At 50.9% G+C, this 15009-nt stretch overlaps 1 protein-coding gene across 2 annotated transcripts in view; it reads left to right on the forward strand.

The window, feature by feature from the left end:
* Fbln2 (fibulin 2) overlaps positions 1–15009 on the forward strand; it is a 59332-nt gene that overhangs the window by 24744 nt on the left and 19579 nt on the right. For both annotated transcript variants that reach the window (XM_052174326.1, XM_052174327.1), the window contains exons 3-4: positions 12469–12580; positions 14053–14182. In XM_052174326.1, the coding sequence (XP_052030286.1) occupies positions 12469–12580; positions 14053–14182 (242 nt within the window). The remainder of the gene's footprint in view (positions 1–12468; positions 12581–14052; positions 14183–15009) is intronic.

A 15009-nucleotide genomic window follows, 5' to 3' on the forward strand; every position in this document is an offset into this window, starting at 1 on the left:
GGTGTGTGTGTGTGTGTGCGCGCGCGCGCGCGCGTGTGTGTGTGTGTGTGTGTGTGTGTGTGTGCTGGAAGCAGTCCGGGGCTTCTCCAGGCTTTGGAGACACGGAGGACCTCACAATCCACCAGCTTGGGATACAAGACATTTGAGAAAAGAATTGTAGCGGTATGTTGTCCTTATACCCTAAACAACAATGTGACAGCTGTTCACACTGCAGAGTTATCCGTGACTGTGGTCTAGAGATGATTCAGAGCATACGGTGGCCGTGTATGGCTCATGTATGGCACTCATGTATGGGACTGGAGCACCTGCTATTTGGGGGCTCTGCAGGGGTTTCCTGGGCCCACTGCCCTGAGGATCCTGAGGGATGACTGGGCAGTGTGATCCTGGTGTCCTGCCTCTGGTTTGCTGACCTGCCATCTTTGCCCTCATTGGTGTACCTGTCAGCTTCTGTACCAAACATCCATGTGATCACCATGGACTGCAGACACTGGACATGAGATGACATTCAGGATGTCAGCAGATTCACTTCTGCTTGGTGCTGTTGACTGATAGGCAGGTATGGCCATGCTGGACCCACATACCATAGGCTAGCCCCTGGGCAGGCAAAGAGAGCCTGCCCTTCCCACTGGACATACTGGTTGCTGATGGCCCTCTATCTCAGCTCTGGTGTTACTGCCAGTGGTTGGCAGTTGGACTCGGGCTTGTTACTCTGAGACCCTGTTTGAAGTGTGAAGAGACAGCTCTGGAAAACACCACGAGGATACTCCATCTATAGAGTGGGAAACTGTCATCCCAGGTCAGGGAGCTTTTCTGGAGGTCATAACAGAGATGGTTGCAGTAGACCCTGCCTCCCTGTGGGAAGAGCGGGTTCTAGATTCCATGGAGGGCTCATCTAGATTTCCTAGGCTCCACCCTCCCCATAGGTACTGGTTATGTTTTACAGTCATCCCTACAGCAAGGGTCTGAAGCCAAAGCTTGCATTTCTTTAATTGGTTTGGTTTGATTTAAGACAGAATTTTACCCAGTCTGGCTCTAAACTTTGCCATTCTCCTGCCTCAGTTTCTCAAGTTCTGGGATTATAGGTATTATCCTATTTGCTCTCTGTGGTAAATTCCAAGATCAAAAACACCTTGGAGAGGGAAGGGTTTATTTGGCTTACATTTCCTGATCACAGTACATTACTGAAGGATTCAGGGCAGGAATGTATGCAGAAACCATAAAGGAGCACTGTCTGTTGACTCAAACTCAGACACATGCTCAGGTAGCTTTCTTATGTAGTCCAGACCCACCTGGGGATGGTGTTGCTCACAGTGGGCTGAGCCCTTCCACATCATCGATCAAGATAATCTCTCTCAGACATGGCCTCAGGCCAGTCTGGTTGGTTGAAATTCCCTCTTCCCAAGGAAATTCCCTAGGTTATGATAGGTTGATTGTACAAACTATACCCAGCACAGATGCACTCCGCCATGCCTGAGGCATCAAGACCATGGGAATCAAAGTTTCTCTAAAAGTTTCTGCCATTTCCATAAGTGGGATGTCCCCATGGTGTCTCCCAGGGCTGCCACTCCACCAGGACCAGGTGTCTCTAAATTTTCTGTTTCTTTAATGTCTTTCTTTAAAAATGGATTTATTGAGATCATATTTACAACTATAAAGCCCCTTGCATTTGAAGGCACAGTTCAGTGGCTTTTAGTATTTTCCCAGTTATGCAAAAATCATTTAAATCTAATTCCAGGATATTCCCATCATGCTAGAGACACCATGTCCTGCCCCAGCGTTCAGAGTCTCTGGCTGCTGCTTACCTCCCTTTTGCCCACTGGAAGTGTGGATTCCAGATGCTCTAGGATACTCAGAAGCCTCTCCACCAGAGGTTCCAGGCCATGTGCCACCCCCAGGGCTGTGGGGTGGGCTGGTTTTTCTGGCATTCTTCACAGATGTTCTCTCTGCCTGCCGCACCTGGTCTCATCTCTACTCCCCACGGTCCTGTCTCTGCTCTGTGGTCTCCTCTCTATTCTCTTGTCTTGTCCCTGCTCCCTGTTGCCTTGTCTTTGACCCACATTGACTCATCTGTGCTCCATGGTCTCTCATGCTTGACTGGTTTGCCCCAGCCCATCCTAATGTGCAGCTGAGGAGTGCAAGGTGGTCCTTGTGTGCAGACTCAGCACTAGCAACACTGTTGGTTTGATGCTATCCATAGCCAGCCCTGACGCTGGCCAGGCCCAGGGATCGGAGGAGAGGTATTTCAAAGTCCTCAGCAGGGATGAGGGATGAGCAGTGGTGGGAGATTGAGTGAGGACTCTCCCTAGACGTGAGTGTCAGCCCTCAGCCCTGTGGCAGGGGCCCCCATCATATTTGCTTCCCACAACAAAAGCCTTTTCCTCCTGATCCCCATAAGGGTTCTTGCTCTCTGGTCCTGCTAAGAGTCTCCCCAGCTTGGATGACCCAGCTCTCTCTCTCACTGTATAACCTTTAGGTAAATCACGTGGCTGCCCTGTAAAAGGGGTTTACAGTGTGGCTTTAACTGCCTCCTTCATCTGCCTCTGGAAGGCAGCATTGATTAAACTCTGCAGGGCCCTTACCCCTATGACCACACAATGCTTCCCAGCTTGGTGCTGCATTACACTGGAAAGAGCCCCCTTTGACTCTCAGAGAGTGGATTCCAGCCCCTGCTTCTCCTGCCTGTGTGACCTCAGGCAAGGGACTCACCCTCTCTGAGCCTCAGTTCTGTATCTGAAAGATGGAGGAAGTCCTGTTAGGGCTACGAATACAATGACCAGCTCCGAGTGGCTGCCCAGAGCTGTGTGGTGTGTTCCCTGCTGTCTCTGCAGCAGGGTTGCTATGCTCTGAGAGTACAAGGAGGATGGATTTGTGCTTTTGTTTGATCCGATCTGTGTCAGAAGCCTGTTCCCCTGGCTACAGAGCTAAGGGCCAGGCCTGCTGGGGTTGTGCCGGGTGTTTAGCTGAACACTTCCTGCCCTTCCCATGTGTTTGTCATTCCAGCTGTTTCCAGATGTGCAGCTGAGTGCTCCTCCCTGCCTGACCCTTTTATTCTGTGCTCCACCTTCCAGCTTAGTGTTACTCCATGCCTGACTCTCCCTAGTCTGTGTTCCCCTTCCAACTGAGTGCTCCTCCCTGCCTGACCTTTCCTAGTCTGTGCTCCCCTTCTAGCTGAGTGCTCTCCCTGCCTCTCCCTCCCTATTCTGTGCTCCCCTTCTAGGTGAGTGCTCTCCCTGCCTGTCCATTCCTATTCTGTGCTCCCCTTCTAGGTGAGTGCTCTCCCTGCCTGACCCTTCCTATTCTGTGTTCCCTTTCCAGCTGAGTGCTCCTCCCTGCCTATCTCTCACACTATACTTCCCTGGCATCACTTTGGCAGCTATGTGCAGATGCCCAACCTCCAGTCCATTCTACCTATAGTGTGCTGTCTGCAAGGTGACAAGGGCAGGCGGCTAGATTATGTCTCAGGTATTGGATTCAACGGTGGCTATGTATAGATCTATTCATTTTAGAAGGCATTCTCAGGAGTTTGCTATCTTTATACCCATTTTATAAATGGGTGACTGAGACCTAGGGAGGCTAAGGGAACTGTCCAAGGTCCCAAGGCCAATGAAGCAGAGAAATGTGCTGACTACCCACTTGATGCCATCTCTCTGAGTGCCCATCTATACTGTGCAAACAAATGTGCCCCTATTGTCCAGATGGAGGCTCTGGAACTATTACAGGGCACTGGCAGCACCGGGCAGGGCAGGGCTGGTGCATAGCTGGCAGGCTGTGGCCTCTTCTCTAGCCTCTGGCCTGGGCACTGTTATAGCATGCGGTCCAGGGTCGGGGATCCAGATTCTCTGGGGTGTATGTGGTAGAGCGTGGGAAGCTGAGCACAGGTCCCGACTGTCTGCTCACGCTTAGAGAGCCACTGAGCTGGGATGGTCTCTGGTTTGCTTTCAGCCCCTATGCTCTCAGCTCCACTCAGTCACTGGTAAGGTGTTGGGTGCCTGCGGACCTGCAGGGAGCAGAGGTGAAGGCTTACCCTGTTGGGATAGGGTCAGCTGTGGCTCAGTGCTAGGGGTCTGCAGACCTTAGGGAGGCTCCTGATCTGCAAGGCAGTAGGGATGATGTGCTGGTGGGAGGTCAGATCTCATTGTATGGAAACTTCCGGGTCTGTTGTTTCTTGGGCTGGATAGGCTGAGCATGATTGCTCTGGGTTTTCTTCAGAAGCCTGGGATCTGGGATTTCATCGGGAAACTCCCATGGTGTAAATATTGGCAGTTCCTTCAAACAGTTTAAAGCAGCAAGAAAGCGTGCAGTGGGCCCAGTCTTGCTGCTGTGAGTGTTGATTTCCTTTCTCCTTCCCGTCCCCAGGCACACAACCAGCACTCTGAAGGGGCCAGGGATGAGTAGGGACTTGCCAAAGGCCAGCAAGCTCTGAGGTAGAACCAGGAGTCCTGACTGTTAGCCAATGCTCCCTTCTCTGTGATGATCCTTTCCAGCTATGAAAATAAAAAGCCCCTGGGAAGCAGTTTTATGAAGGAACCTCACTGGGTCTGAGGGGACCAATAGGATCCTGTGGTGTAGGGACTGGTGGCAGTTCACTAGAGCATCCATTCTGGCTTGAGGAACAGAAGCAGTCCGGCCCCCATGTCACGGTCATGCCAGGCTTCACCCCTCCAGATCACTTCTCTGCTGAGCAGTGGACAGGGCTAAACAGGGTGGAAGGCTGACTTGGAAGAAAGAGGAGAGGGCAGCAGGCTTTGGGGAGTGTAGTCATGTAAGCATGGTTGGCAAGGGATAAGGGACTCTCTTGTGCCATTTCCCAGGTATGGGCCTAGCAGCACACTTCCTGACCAACATACCCTTCGGTTGTGTGCTGGCCGCTTATGGTGGGAGATGTGGACACCTGGAGAGAGGCTATGTGACCAGTGGGAGTCTGAAACTGGGGCACCCGACACTTAGGATCTGGACTATTGCCCAGAGCCTCCCGAGGAGAGGTCTGGTCGCAGTTCAGTGCTGTGAGAGGTGGAACTTTTAAGAAGCGGAGCCTAGTGGGGTGTCTTGGGGTCATGGGCGTGTGCACTTGACCATGGGATGCAGGGTTTCTCTCACTCGAACTATGGAGGGCAGCTAGGACTGTTTGTGGGGCTGTCATCATCCAGTGCAGACTCATTTGATACTCATGGAGACACACGGGTACACATATACTTACCTTTGTGCTAACATTTCCTGGGGAGGCGTGAACAAATGTGTATTCACTCGAGTTAAGACCACAACAGGCTGAATGATTCCACCCAAGTCTACCTTGGGTTTAGTCGGGATTACAAGAACATGCACAGCTTAACAGGGGGTGTGTACCAGCAGCAATTGCTAACTGCTGGTACATCCTTGGGGAATGGGCAAGGCTCATGCCTCACTTCCACAAAGGAATGTTAGGCCCACCCTACAGAATGCACTGAGTGCACAATCACTGCAACTTTGAGAGTAGCAATAGTGTTGTCATACATAAAGACAGCATCACCCAACACACACACACACACACACACACACACACACACACACAGAGACAGAGACAGACACACAGACACACAGACACATATACAGAGTCAGCATCCTCCTGACTAAGTTTATGTCAACTTGACACAATGTAGAGAGAGGAAGAAGTCTCAGTTGAGGAAAATGCCTCCATAACATCTGGCTGTAGGGTGTTTTCTTTGTTAGTTATTGTTGGGGAGAGCCTGGCCCATTGTGGGCGGTGCCATCCCTTCCTGGGTTATACAAGAAAGCAGGCTGAGCAAGCCATGGAAGGCAAGCATCACCCCCCCCCCCTCCATGTCCTCTGCATTAGCTGCTGCCTCCAGGCTCCTGCCCTGTTTGAGTTCCTGTCCTGACCTCCTTCGATGATGAACAGTGATGTGGAAGTGTAAGCCAAATAAACCCTTTCCTCCCCAACTTGCTTTTGTTCATGGTGCTTCATTACAGATTTACAGAGAGTCACCACTTGGTTATCTTTGGGGAACTGATTCCAGAAACACCCCCTCTCTATCATGGGTACCAACGTTGGAGGGTGTCTCTTATGTAAAACTTGTGCATAGAACCAGTGTGAATCCTACTTCAAACACCGGGAGATCACTGGTTTTTATAGACAGGGTGAATACGATGTGTTAATAGCTACTATACTGCACTGTCTGGGGGAGCAAGTGAAGGATGTCTGCGCATCTTTGCTCAATACAGATACAGGTCTTTTAGAAATATTTTCCTGTATTGAGTCGGTTGAGCCCACAGCCGCAGAGTCAGTGGATAGAAAGACCGGCATGACACGTGCATGCTGGAGCCATCTCCAGTCTTGGCCCTGTATCTTAAAACTCTAAAAAATAGATACTCTGTCTAACTCAGTTAATTCCCTGGTGCCAAATAATGCCCCGCTGTGTCTCATTGTTCCCCACGTGTGCTGAGAAGCTTGTTTTGTAAAGACGATATCTAATCAAGGGTGATTAGCCAGTGTTTGGTTTACCTCGGTGGTTATATCCCTTGGGTTTGTTTTTCTGAAACTCCGCTGAATACACACACTGCTCCCAAGTGTCTTTTGATGTGATGTAATGAAACAGGCCTCTGCCAAATTTCCTATCAGAACTTAATTTGCAGACAGCAGCGCTTTGGGTCTCGGTGGACAGCTTAGGGAGGTAACACCTGTGCTGGACCCCTCAGACAGACACCAGTGTTCCCAGGTGCTGTCTCCAGCTTGTCAGCTCTTACTCCCTCCTGTCCCCATTAAAGTCATTGTTCTCACGTGCCAACGCCCTTGCCTGTTCTTGAGTTTATTTTATACAATGGGAATGATTTGTGCTGGACTCTTTTGGAGGAAGGAAACACTTTGGGTCCTATCCACGTTCTTGTATGGAGCAGTTAATTGCAGCCTCTACCCCACCCCGTTGTGATGGCAACAGGAATGTCTCAGTAGCATTCTGCTGTGGGGGGGGGGGGAGTCATAGCTTGTTGATCTGCTCTGATGCTAATGGACAGTTTTGGGGGCTGTGCTGCTGGCAGCATGCCTCTGTGTCTTTGGGGAGCGGGAGGCGTCCCTGAGTATTTACTGCACACCTAGGCGGGGATCTGCCCATTGGAGGGTGCGTGGCATTGATCGGTGTTTCCCAATGCTTGCCAGGGCACCCCAGAGTTTATGTGCCCCAAGTTTACCTGTGTGTGCGTGGCGGGTGGGGTCCATTACAGCCCCTTTCATCCTAGACTGAGTGTACAGCAGCGTCTCTTCTCGGTCTTAAGTCATTCCTGAGAAAGGTGTCAGCAAGTGCCTTTCCTTGTACTTCCTGATCCTTTTTATTCTCATTTGTCTGTGAGTGTGTGTGGTACAACATAGGACAGGCCTCTGTCTGGCCATCTGTAAAAATGGCAGGGACAGGACCCTCTACTGAGAGCCCTGGGGTTGGGGCCACAAGTGCAGGCTGCAGTTCTGCAGCCACTGCTGGCCTCGGGCTCAGCTCAGCACACAGTAGGACTGACTAGGTTTAAGTGAGCCTAATGGAAGGCAGGCTCAGAGCATGTATTCTAGCACCTGGAAAGAACAAGGGGACGGAGACCTAGACACAGAGAAGCAAGGCCCCCATCCCAGAGGCTCATCTGCCCCTCCCATGAACCTGGCGGTCAGAAGGCAGAGTAGAGGCCAGCACCCTTGCTGGTTTGCCTACTTTACAGGTCTCAGAAAGATGCTCAGGGCTCCTGGGTGGCCCGAAGGGCTGGCCCTGGTTTCTGCAGTAAATGCCGCTGTGTCCCTTAAGTCTGGTGGAACCCACAATGCCTAGTCATCCTCTGGGCTTTGTGCTTAGGCCGCAAAGCAAACATTCTGTTCAGCAGGCCTGGATTGAGACCCCCCACTGCTGCCCCTCCTGCCAGGGGAGAAAAGGCTCTGTAGCATTTTCAAAGCCAGAATTCTTCAGGGCTTTCAAGTCAGGGAAAGAGGACTGTCTAGGGATCTTGATGTCTGGCCTGGATTGTTTGGGACATCCATTGTTCTGTGATCAAAGGAGGCTATACTCTTCCGGATCTCTAAATCTATTTACAAGGGGCAGGCTCTGGAATGGCTAATACCTGCCTGCAGTATACAGAAGGCAGAGCTCCTCCCAGAGACACCATCTGTGACTGCGTCTTGGGTCTGCACTCAGAAGCCTGGTGTATATCCATGTAATTCTTTTAAAGACAAACGTCAGTTTATATAGCTCTTGAACTCTGCCTGAAATACCTTCGGGAATGATTTCATTTCAAGCACACATACGCCCCTGGCTCCTCAGCACCTGTGTGTGATTGGCTGGGAGCAGCTTCACTATTTCATAGCGGATCGTTAGGTATTTCTGGAATCTTTGCTGTCACAAATACATCACTCTTCTGGGACCCTCCTGTCTGGGTTCACAGGTGTGTGTGTGTGTGTGTGTGTGTGTGTGTGTGTGTATTAAATTCCTGGTGGGGAAAGCATCAGCTCACAGTTCTTTATATTGTACTGTGATTCATTTTTAAAAAATAACATGAAATATACAGCTATTGAGTCTACAGCTCAACTGCATTAAAGGCAGTCACAGAGGAGCAAGGCTTCCCATCTTCCCAAGCTAGAGCTATTCCTGTCTAAGCCCAGCCCCCCAGGGCCTGCTCCACTACTTTCTGTCCCTGAATCTGAGTGGAAACACGTGCTGTCTTCAGTCAGTGTCTATCATCTCTGTCTTAGGACTGTCTTCATTATGAGATTTTCTAGTCCTGTTACCTTATCCATTCTTGTTTTTGTCTCTTCCTGTGACCAGTGTCCTTCCCCATGTCATGCTTGTGAGATAGGAGCATGTCACACGGTGATTGTGACTGTCATTGGCAAGCTGTTGAAGCATTGGGACTGTGCCTAGTAAGACATTTCTAGCATGGGCCTTTCAGTGGCCTGGGGCCCCTGGGCATCTATTTCTGTTTTTTTTTTTTTCTGTTGACAAAATCTCTGCAACATGAATTTGCACACCTTCCCATTCAGCAGGTGGCAGAGCAAGTTTTCCACACTATCAGTCTCTCTCTGCCACCCAGGTGTGAGAGGTGTGGTTTGACCAAGAAGTCAAGGATCTATCATACTGTCTGACTGAAAGGACCCTGAAGCCTGATACTCTGAAGACCATGGCAGAGTGGTCCAGAGCCAGGACAGTGCCAGGCCATGTTACTGCTCAGCAGGAGTGCGGGGCCTCAGTCATCCTTGGGAGGCGTAGAGACCAGAGGAAGCAGAAGAGCAGATGGGCATCACATAAAAAGTGATGACTCAGAGCAACCCAAGGCCATTGCAGTATGAGAAAGACTAACTGAGGTATAGAGTTAGGGTGCACAGAAGTCGGGGAGACCCTCTCTGAGAAAAAGTGACCCCTGCAAAGATGAAAGGAGTTGGCCTGGTTGAGAGTAGAGGTGGGGATGGCAGGGAAAGGGGTGGAGAGAGAGAGAGAGAGAGAGAGAGAGAGAGAGAGAGAGAGAGAGAGAGAGAGAGAGAGAGAGAAGGGACAAGTGGGGAACGAGGCAGGGACATTTCGTGGAGCTGCACAGGCATGGAGGAGTCCTCATCCGATTCCTGTGTGTGGACAGTCACCTGGGTGCCATCCTGGAAGTGACTGGAGGACAGATGAAGCAGAGGAGCGGGAGGTGAGGAGACAGGTGGGTGGGTCCAGTCTGCTTTGGAGGTCGCTCTGGGAGATCTGTCCTCAGAATAGCCAGGGAGTGACTTCACTGGCACAAGAAGCAGCGTAGGGATCAGGAGACAAACGCCCCAGCTTTGGGAAGCTAGGGGCAAACCTGAAGCAAGTCTGCTACTGGGGGGAGGTGTGCAAGTTCCTGTGACCAGGTTAGACAGAACTGTAGGAGTGGCTGAGGCAGGGTGATACGGGAGACCCAGAGATTGGAGCGTATCACTAAGGTCAGAGTGTGAGGAGGATGAGAGGCCCTGGGGTTCACTCCACAGGCCAGAAGTCAGAGGTCAAAAAATCACCAGAGAGAGGGGCTGGGGTGTCTGGGGTGTGGGAGGGGCACAGGCAGGCACGCAGGACCCACCCCAGGAGCACCTTGGGAGTTGTGAGGTAGAGACCTCATTGTGCCCTTGCCTCCCATATCTTGGCTGTCTAGTCCACATTAGACCAGTCCCTCTCATATTCCAAGTAGGTTGACCTTGCAGCACGAGGTCACAGGTCCAGATGCCCTTAAAGTGAGAGAGCCAGGGTGGGAGAAGCCAGGGAAGAGCGGAAGTCTACCAAGTGCGGGCTGGAATCGGGCCTGAGATCAAGAGACTTGGAGACCACTGAGTCCACGCGAAGTTGGCACTTGCCTGCTGAGGCTCCGTTCACCGGGAGCTCTCTTAGACTGGCTGGGCCAAGTTGCCCGTGCCTGGAGAGGAAAAGGGAAGAGGGGGAAAGCAAGGCTGGGCTGTTTAATCCTCCACTTCCTCTTGGGCAGAGGGAATAACAACAGTTGGAGTGTTTGGCCTTGTGCCTAAGTTGTTCCAGGCGCTCAGCACATTGGAGCTGTCATTGTTATCTCTTAGGGCATCTATCATACATTGCCTGGCCAGGACCCCAGGATCTGGTGCAATCTGGTAATCCCATAAGGCCTTAGGAAAGGCCTTGGAAAGGCCTTAGGGAGGGAAGATTCCAGCCTGTAAAAGGAAGATCAAGTGTCAGGGTTTAGATTGAAATGGCCCACTAAAGGCTATTATGTCTTAAAGCCTGGGTCCTCAGTCAGTGGAGGATCCCTTCATCTCAGCCACATCCACATTACACACCACCTCCTCCTCTTCCTCCTCTTCTTCCTCTTCCTCTTCTTCCTCCTCCTCTTCCTTCTCTTCTTTTTCCTCCTCTCCTTCCTCCTCTTCCTCCTTCTCTTCTTACTCCTCTTCCTCTTCATCCACTTCCTCTTCCTCCTCCTTCTTTTGGTGATAGGCTCTCTTAATGGAGCCCAGGCTCAAATTTGTAATCTTCTTGCCTCAGCTTCCAGAGTGCTTCTTTTACAGGTATGTTCCTCCATGCCTGGCTTGTATACTTTTGGATAGTTTTGTTAATGGAGGCTGAGTGGGGTGGTGTGATAGGGTTGGGGTACACAGGTCCAGGGAGGCTTTCTCTGAGGAGATTTGATACATGAAAAGGGAACAGGAAGAAGCCTGCTTGATTGGGAGCCATAATTCTGCCTCTTTGTTTTTAAGTCTTCATTTTGAGACGAGTCCCACAAGGTTGCCCTTGCTGGTCCTGAACTACAGTCCTGCTGCATGGCCTTCTTAGTAGTGAATTACAGGCTGTTTCTACCAGGCCAGGCTAGTTATGTGAATTTGAGAATCACCTTGACAAATCCCATTAGCAGACTGGGTCTTTATAATTGTATTAAAGTTGTATCTCACAAACAGGAGAGTTCGCATCTTGAGAACATTGCCCCTCTACTAGAGTGTACATACATGGTATGTGTTTCAAACAAAGTGGTTAAAAGCACTTGCTGCTCTAGCAGAGAACACAGGTTCATTCGCAGCATTCACATAGCAGCTCAAAAGTACCAGTAACTGCAGTTCCAGGGGATCTGACGCCACCTGTGGGCTTCTTTGGTTCTTCACTCATATGGTGCATATACATACATGCAAGCAAAGTAACACGTAAAGTAAATCTTAAAGGAGGAGGAGGAGGAGACAGACAGAGTCCTTCTTTTTGATCAGCATGCTTACTGTGGGTTTATTTCTGGATTTCTCTTTTACTGTATTAAGAACCACTATTTGACTACATCAATTTTGGTTTTGGTCATTGTGTTATAATAATTGTTAATTAGTATTAATTTTTATTAATTAGACTGAATCATTACAACCAAATCTCTGAGAAAAGCAACTTAAGATGGCTCTTAATGGAATCCCACAAGCCTCCCAAGGCTCTTTTCTTTCTCCTGCCCGATCTGGGCTACTTGGATCAGAAGAACCTGACTTAGGGCTTCTTGTGCCTGCAATGGTTCATTTAGAGACACGTCTTGGCAGAAACAGTCTAGGGGTTGGGACTAGACAAATAAATCATTTGTCAGCTGTTGCCTGTGTAGTCTAGTCCTGTGGGCTCTAAAAAGAGCACCTCCTACACCACACACACACACACACACACACACACTCACACACACTCACACACACTCACTCACACACACACACACTCACTCACACACACTCACTCACACACACACTCACTCACATATACACACTCACACACACACACTCACACACACACACACACACACACACACACTCACACATGTTCTTGGAGCTACCCATTGCTCTACCCACCCTGCAAAAGGACCAAGGCTCCCCAGTACTTCCTTACAAAAGAAGGGCTGGGAGTGCAGGTCAGAGATGGGTGGGGGTTGGGGTAAGAGGTTCCCCTGCACAGAGCCTGCAGTATGTGCTGCACTTGGTGGCCCCCAAACCCAGCCACAGCTCCTCATTGCAACCCACAGGCTCCACCAAGGACCTGATGGAGACATGCTGTGCGGCGGGCCAGCAGTGGGCCATTGACAATGACGAGTGCCAGGAGATCCCTGAGAATGGTGCCCAGAGTGACGTCTGCAGGTGAGTGGTCTGGGATGGGCAGAACTGCTCTTGCCTTCCCTGGGCCCCAGATGTGTGGGGGTGACCAAAAGTGAATGCAGTGAGCCATCTAGGCGGGATGTGGGGAGACTGGCCGGTCCTGAGGGTCAGCTGACCACACGGATCTGTAGCCAGCTTGGTGAGTAAATGGTGTGCCAATTAGAGCAAGTTCAAAGGACCATCATCACCTTGGGGTGGCTGGGACTCCCCACTCACAGCAGTTTTCCCTCCCTCAGCTCAGTCACCCGAGTGCCCCAGAGCTGATCCCTTTCTACCCTCCTCTGCTACCTCTGCTGAGGCTCGGACACCTGTGTTCTGCTTCCCTTGCCAGGATTGGTCTTCTGTTATCTCTCTTTCTCAACTTTCACAGCCTACTCATGAGGTTCAGAGAGGCCATGTGATTCTCCTAGAGCTGCACAGCTCACCAGTATGGCTAGAATTAGAACCCCTATTTTCTAATGTCTACCATGTTCTGTACCTGCTCGCTCTCCTCCTCCTGCCTTCTCCTATCCCTTCTTCTTCCTCCTCCTTTCTTCTTTTCTTCCTTTTCTTTTCTTTTCCTTTCTCTTCTTCCTTCTTTTCTCTTTCCCTCTCATTCTCTTCTTCCTCTTTTGCCTCCTCTTTCTCCTCCTCTTCTTCTTCTCTTCTTCCAGTTCTGAGACAGGGTCTCACTCTATAGCCCTGCTGTCCCGAAACTCTCTATATAGAGCAGGTTGGCCTCAAAGAGATCTTGCTGCCGTTGCCTCCAGCGTGCTAGAGCTAAAGGCATGCCCCACCATGCCTGGTCTCACTCTGCCTTCTTTAGAGAACTTTAACTTCTAACCTTGTCTCTTCTCTTTCCTTTTGGCCACTCCCATTTGGGGTCACTGAGTGACTGAAGCATGCACACTATTTGGATCCCATAAGTTTTGAGCTTTGCAGCCATTATAAATACAGAAATCCCTCTTGAGATGGCGCTCACTACCACAACTCCATCACTGGACAACTGACCCCTGCCCGTGTCCCTCTCAAGTAGTGCTGAGTCCTGCCTCTCATGGCCATGCTTTCCTGACTCACCAGCCACCTCTTAGACAGATTATTCATGTGGAGAGGGGCAGGCGGTGACCAGGGACTCGGGGACTACTCTCCCCAGCAGATCTACCCCAGTCTTCCTGAGCTTGTGTCTCTATAACTTTCTGAGCATTGGTATTGGAACTCTGAATGCCACCATCTTCCTCCAGAGGTCAAGAGCACAGCTCTGAGGCCAACGGATCCCAGGCCCAAATTGAACCTATGTGACTTGGTGGGGGTTGTGCCTGCTTTGCTGCCAGCCCTGGCCTCACTTGCTGTAGACCTCAGGTGGGGGCTTCCTTCGTCCACATTCCACTCCACCTCCTTCCTGTGAGTGGGGACTGTCAGTCACCCTCCTCTAGAGGGACCCACTAATTAGGTACTGAGGTAGTCCCCTGTTTCAGGATATCCCAGAGGCAATGCTGCATCTCCTACTTGAAAGAGAAGAGCTGTGTGGCCGGGGTCATGGGGGCCAAGGAGGGGGAGACCTGTGGAGCCGAGGACAATGATACCTGTGGCGTCTCCCTGTACAAGGCAAGTCCCACTGGCCGCAATCAGGACTGGGATGCATGACACCATATCCTGAGGTGGGGCTGGGGGCAGACTCACCACTTGCCCAGAAAATCTTAACAGTCATGACATCGGTCAGCAAATCCACAAAGTATGTATTGAATTCCATCAGTCACCCAGGTGACATCTTGTTCTCCCTGAGGCAGAGTAGGTTGAATGTGGCAAGGTGTGGTGTGCCTGGGGTAGTGAAGAGGTCTGTGGGTGGAGGCCATGCTGGAGCACACAGTGGTTCTAGGAGCAGTGTGGTGTCCAGTAATGGAAAGTCCTAGGATGCTGGCTTCCTTTGCATGTGTGCTGGAGGCTGGAGGCTTGAAGCCCAAGCTGCAGCAGAGGCAGGGGACATAACAGAAGTAAGAGGAGAAGGCCTGGTATTAGGAGAGGACCTTGCTGCAGGTGGGTGTAGAGTCCTGCTTCTGAGGTTACCTTTACCCCGAGTCCAAACCTCTTCTCTTGGCTTCAGTTTCCCCGTGTATAAAACATGGGCAAGGAATCCCCAGGCTGGCTCAGTGCCAACATCTGGAGCTTGTGTTCATGGGGCATTTGGCAGTGGGTATTGAAACATCAGGTGAAGGGTGTCCCTCACTGTAGCTGTACCTGTGGCTGGGTTATTTGGCAGGGTCTGTGTGGCTGGCAGTGTCTGGTGACTGCTCTGGAGTCAGGTGGCCCAGCTGAACTATCTCTGTTCCCTGAAGTTTCTCCCACAATGGACTGGCTGAGCCTGGTTTAGATAGGGCCCTAGGAAAGAGATCGAGAGCACATATGTTGCTTAGCTTTCCTCACTCTGACAACAT

Source organism: Apodemus sylvaticus, chromosome 2 (assembly GCF_947179515.1).
Source record: "Apodemus sylvaticus chromosome 2, mApoSyl1.1, whole genome shotgun sequence".
NCBI classification, from domain to species: domain Eukaryota; kingdom Metazoa; phylum Chordata; class Mammalia; order Rodentia; family Muridae; genus Apodemus; species Apodemus sylvaticus.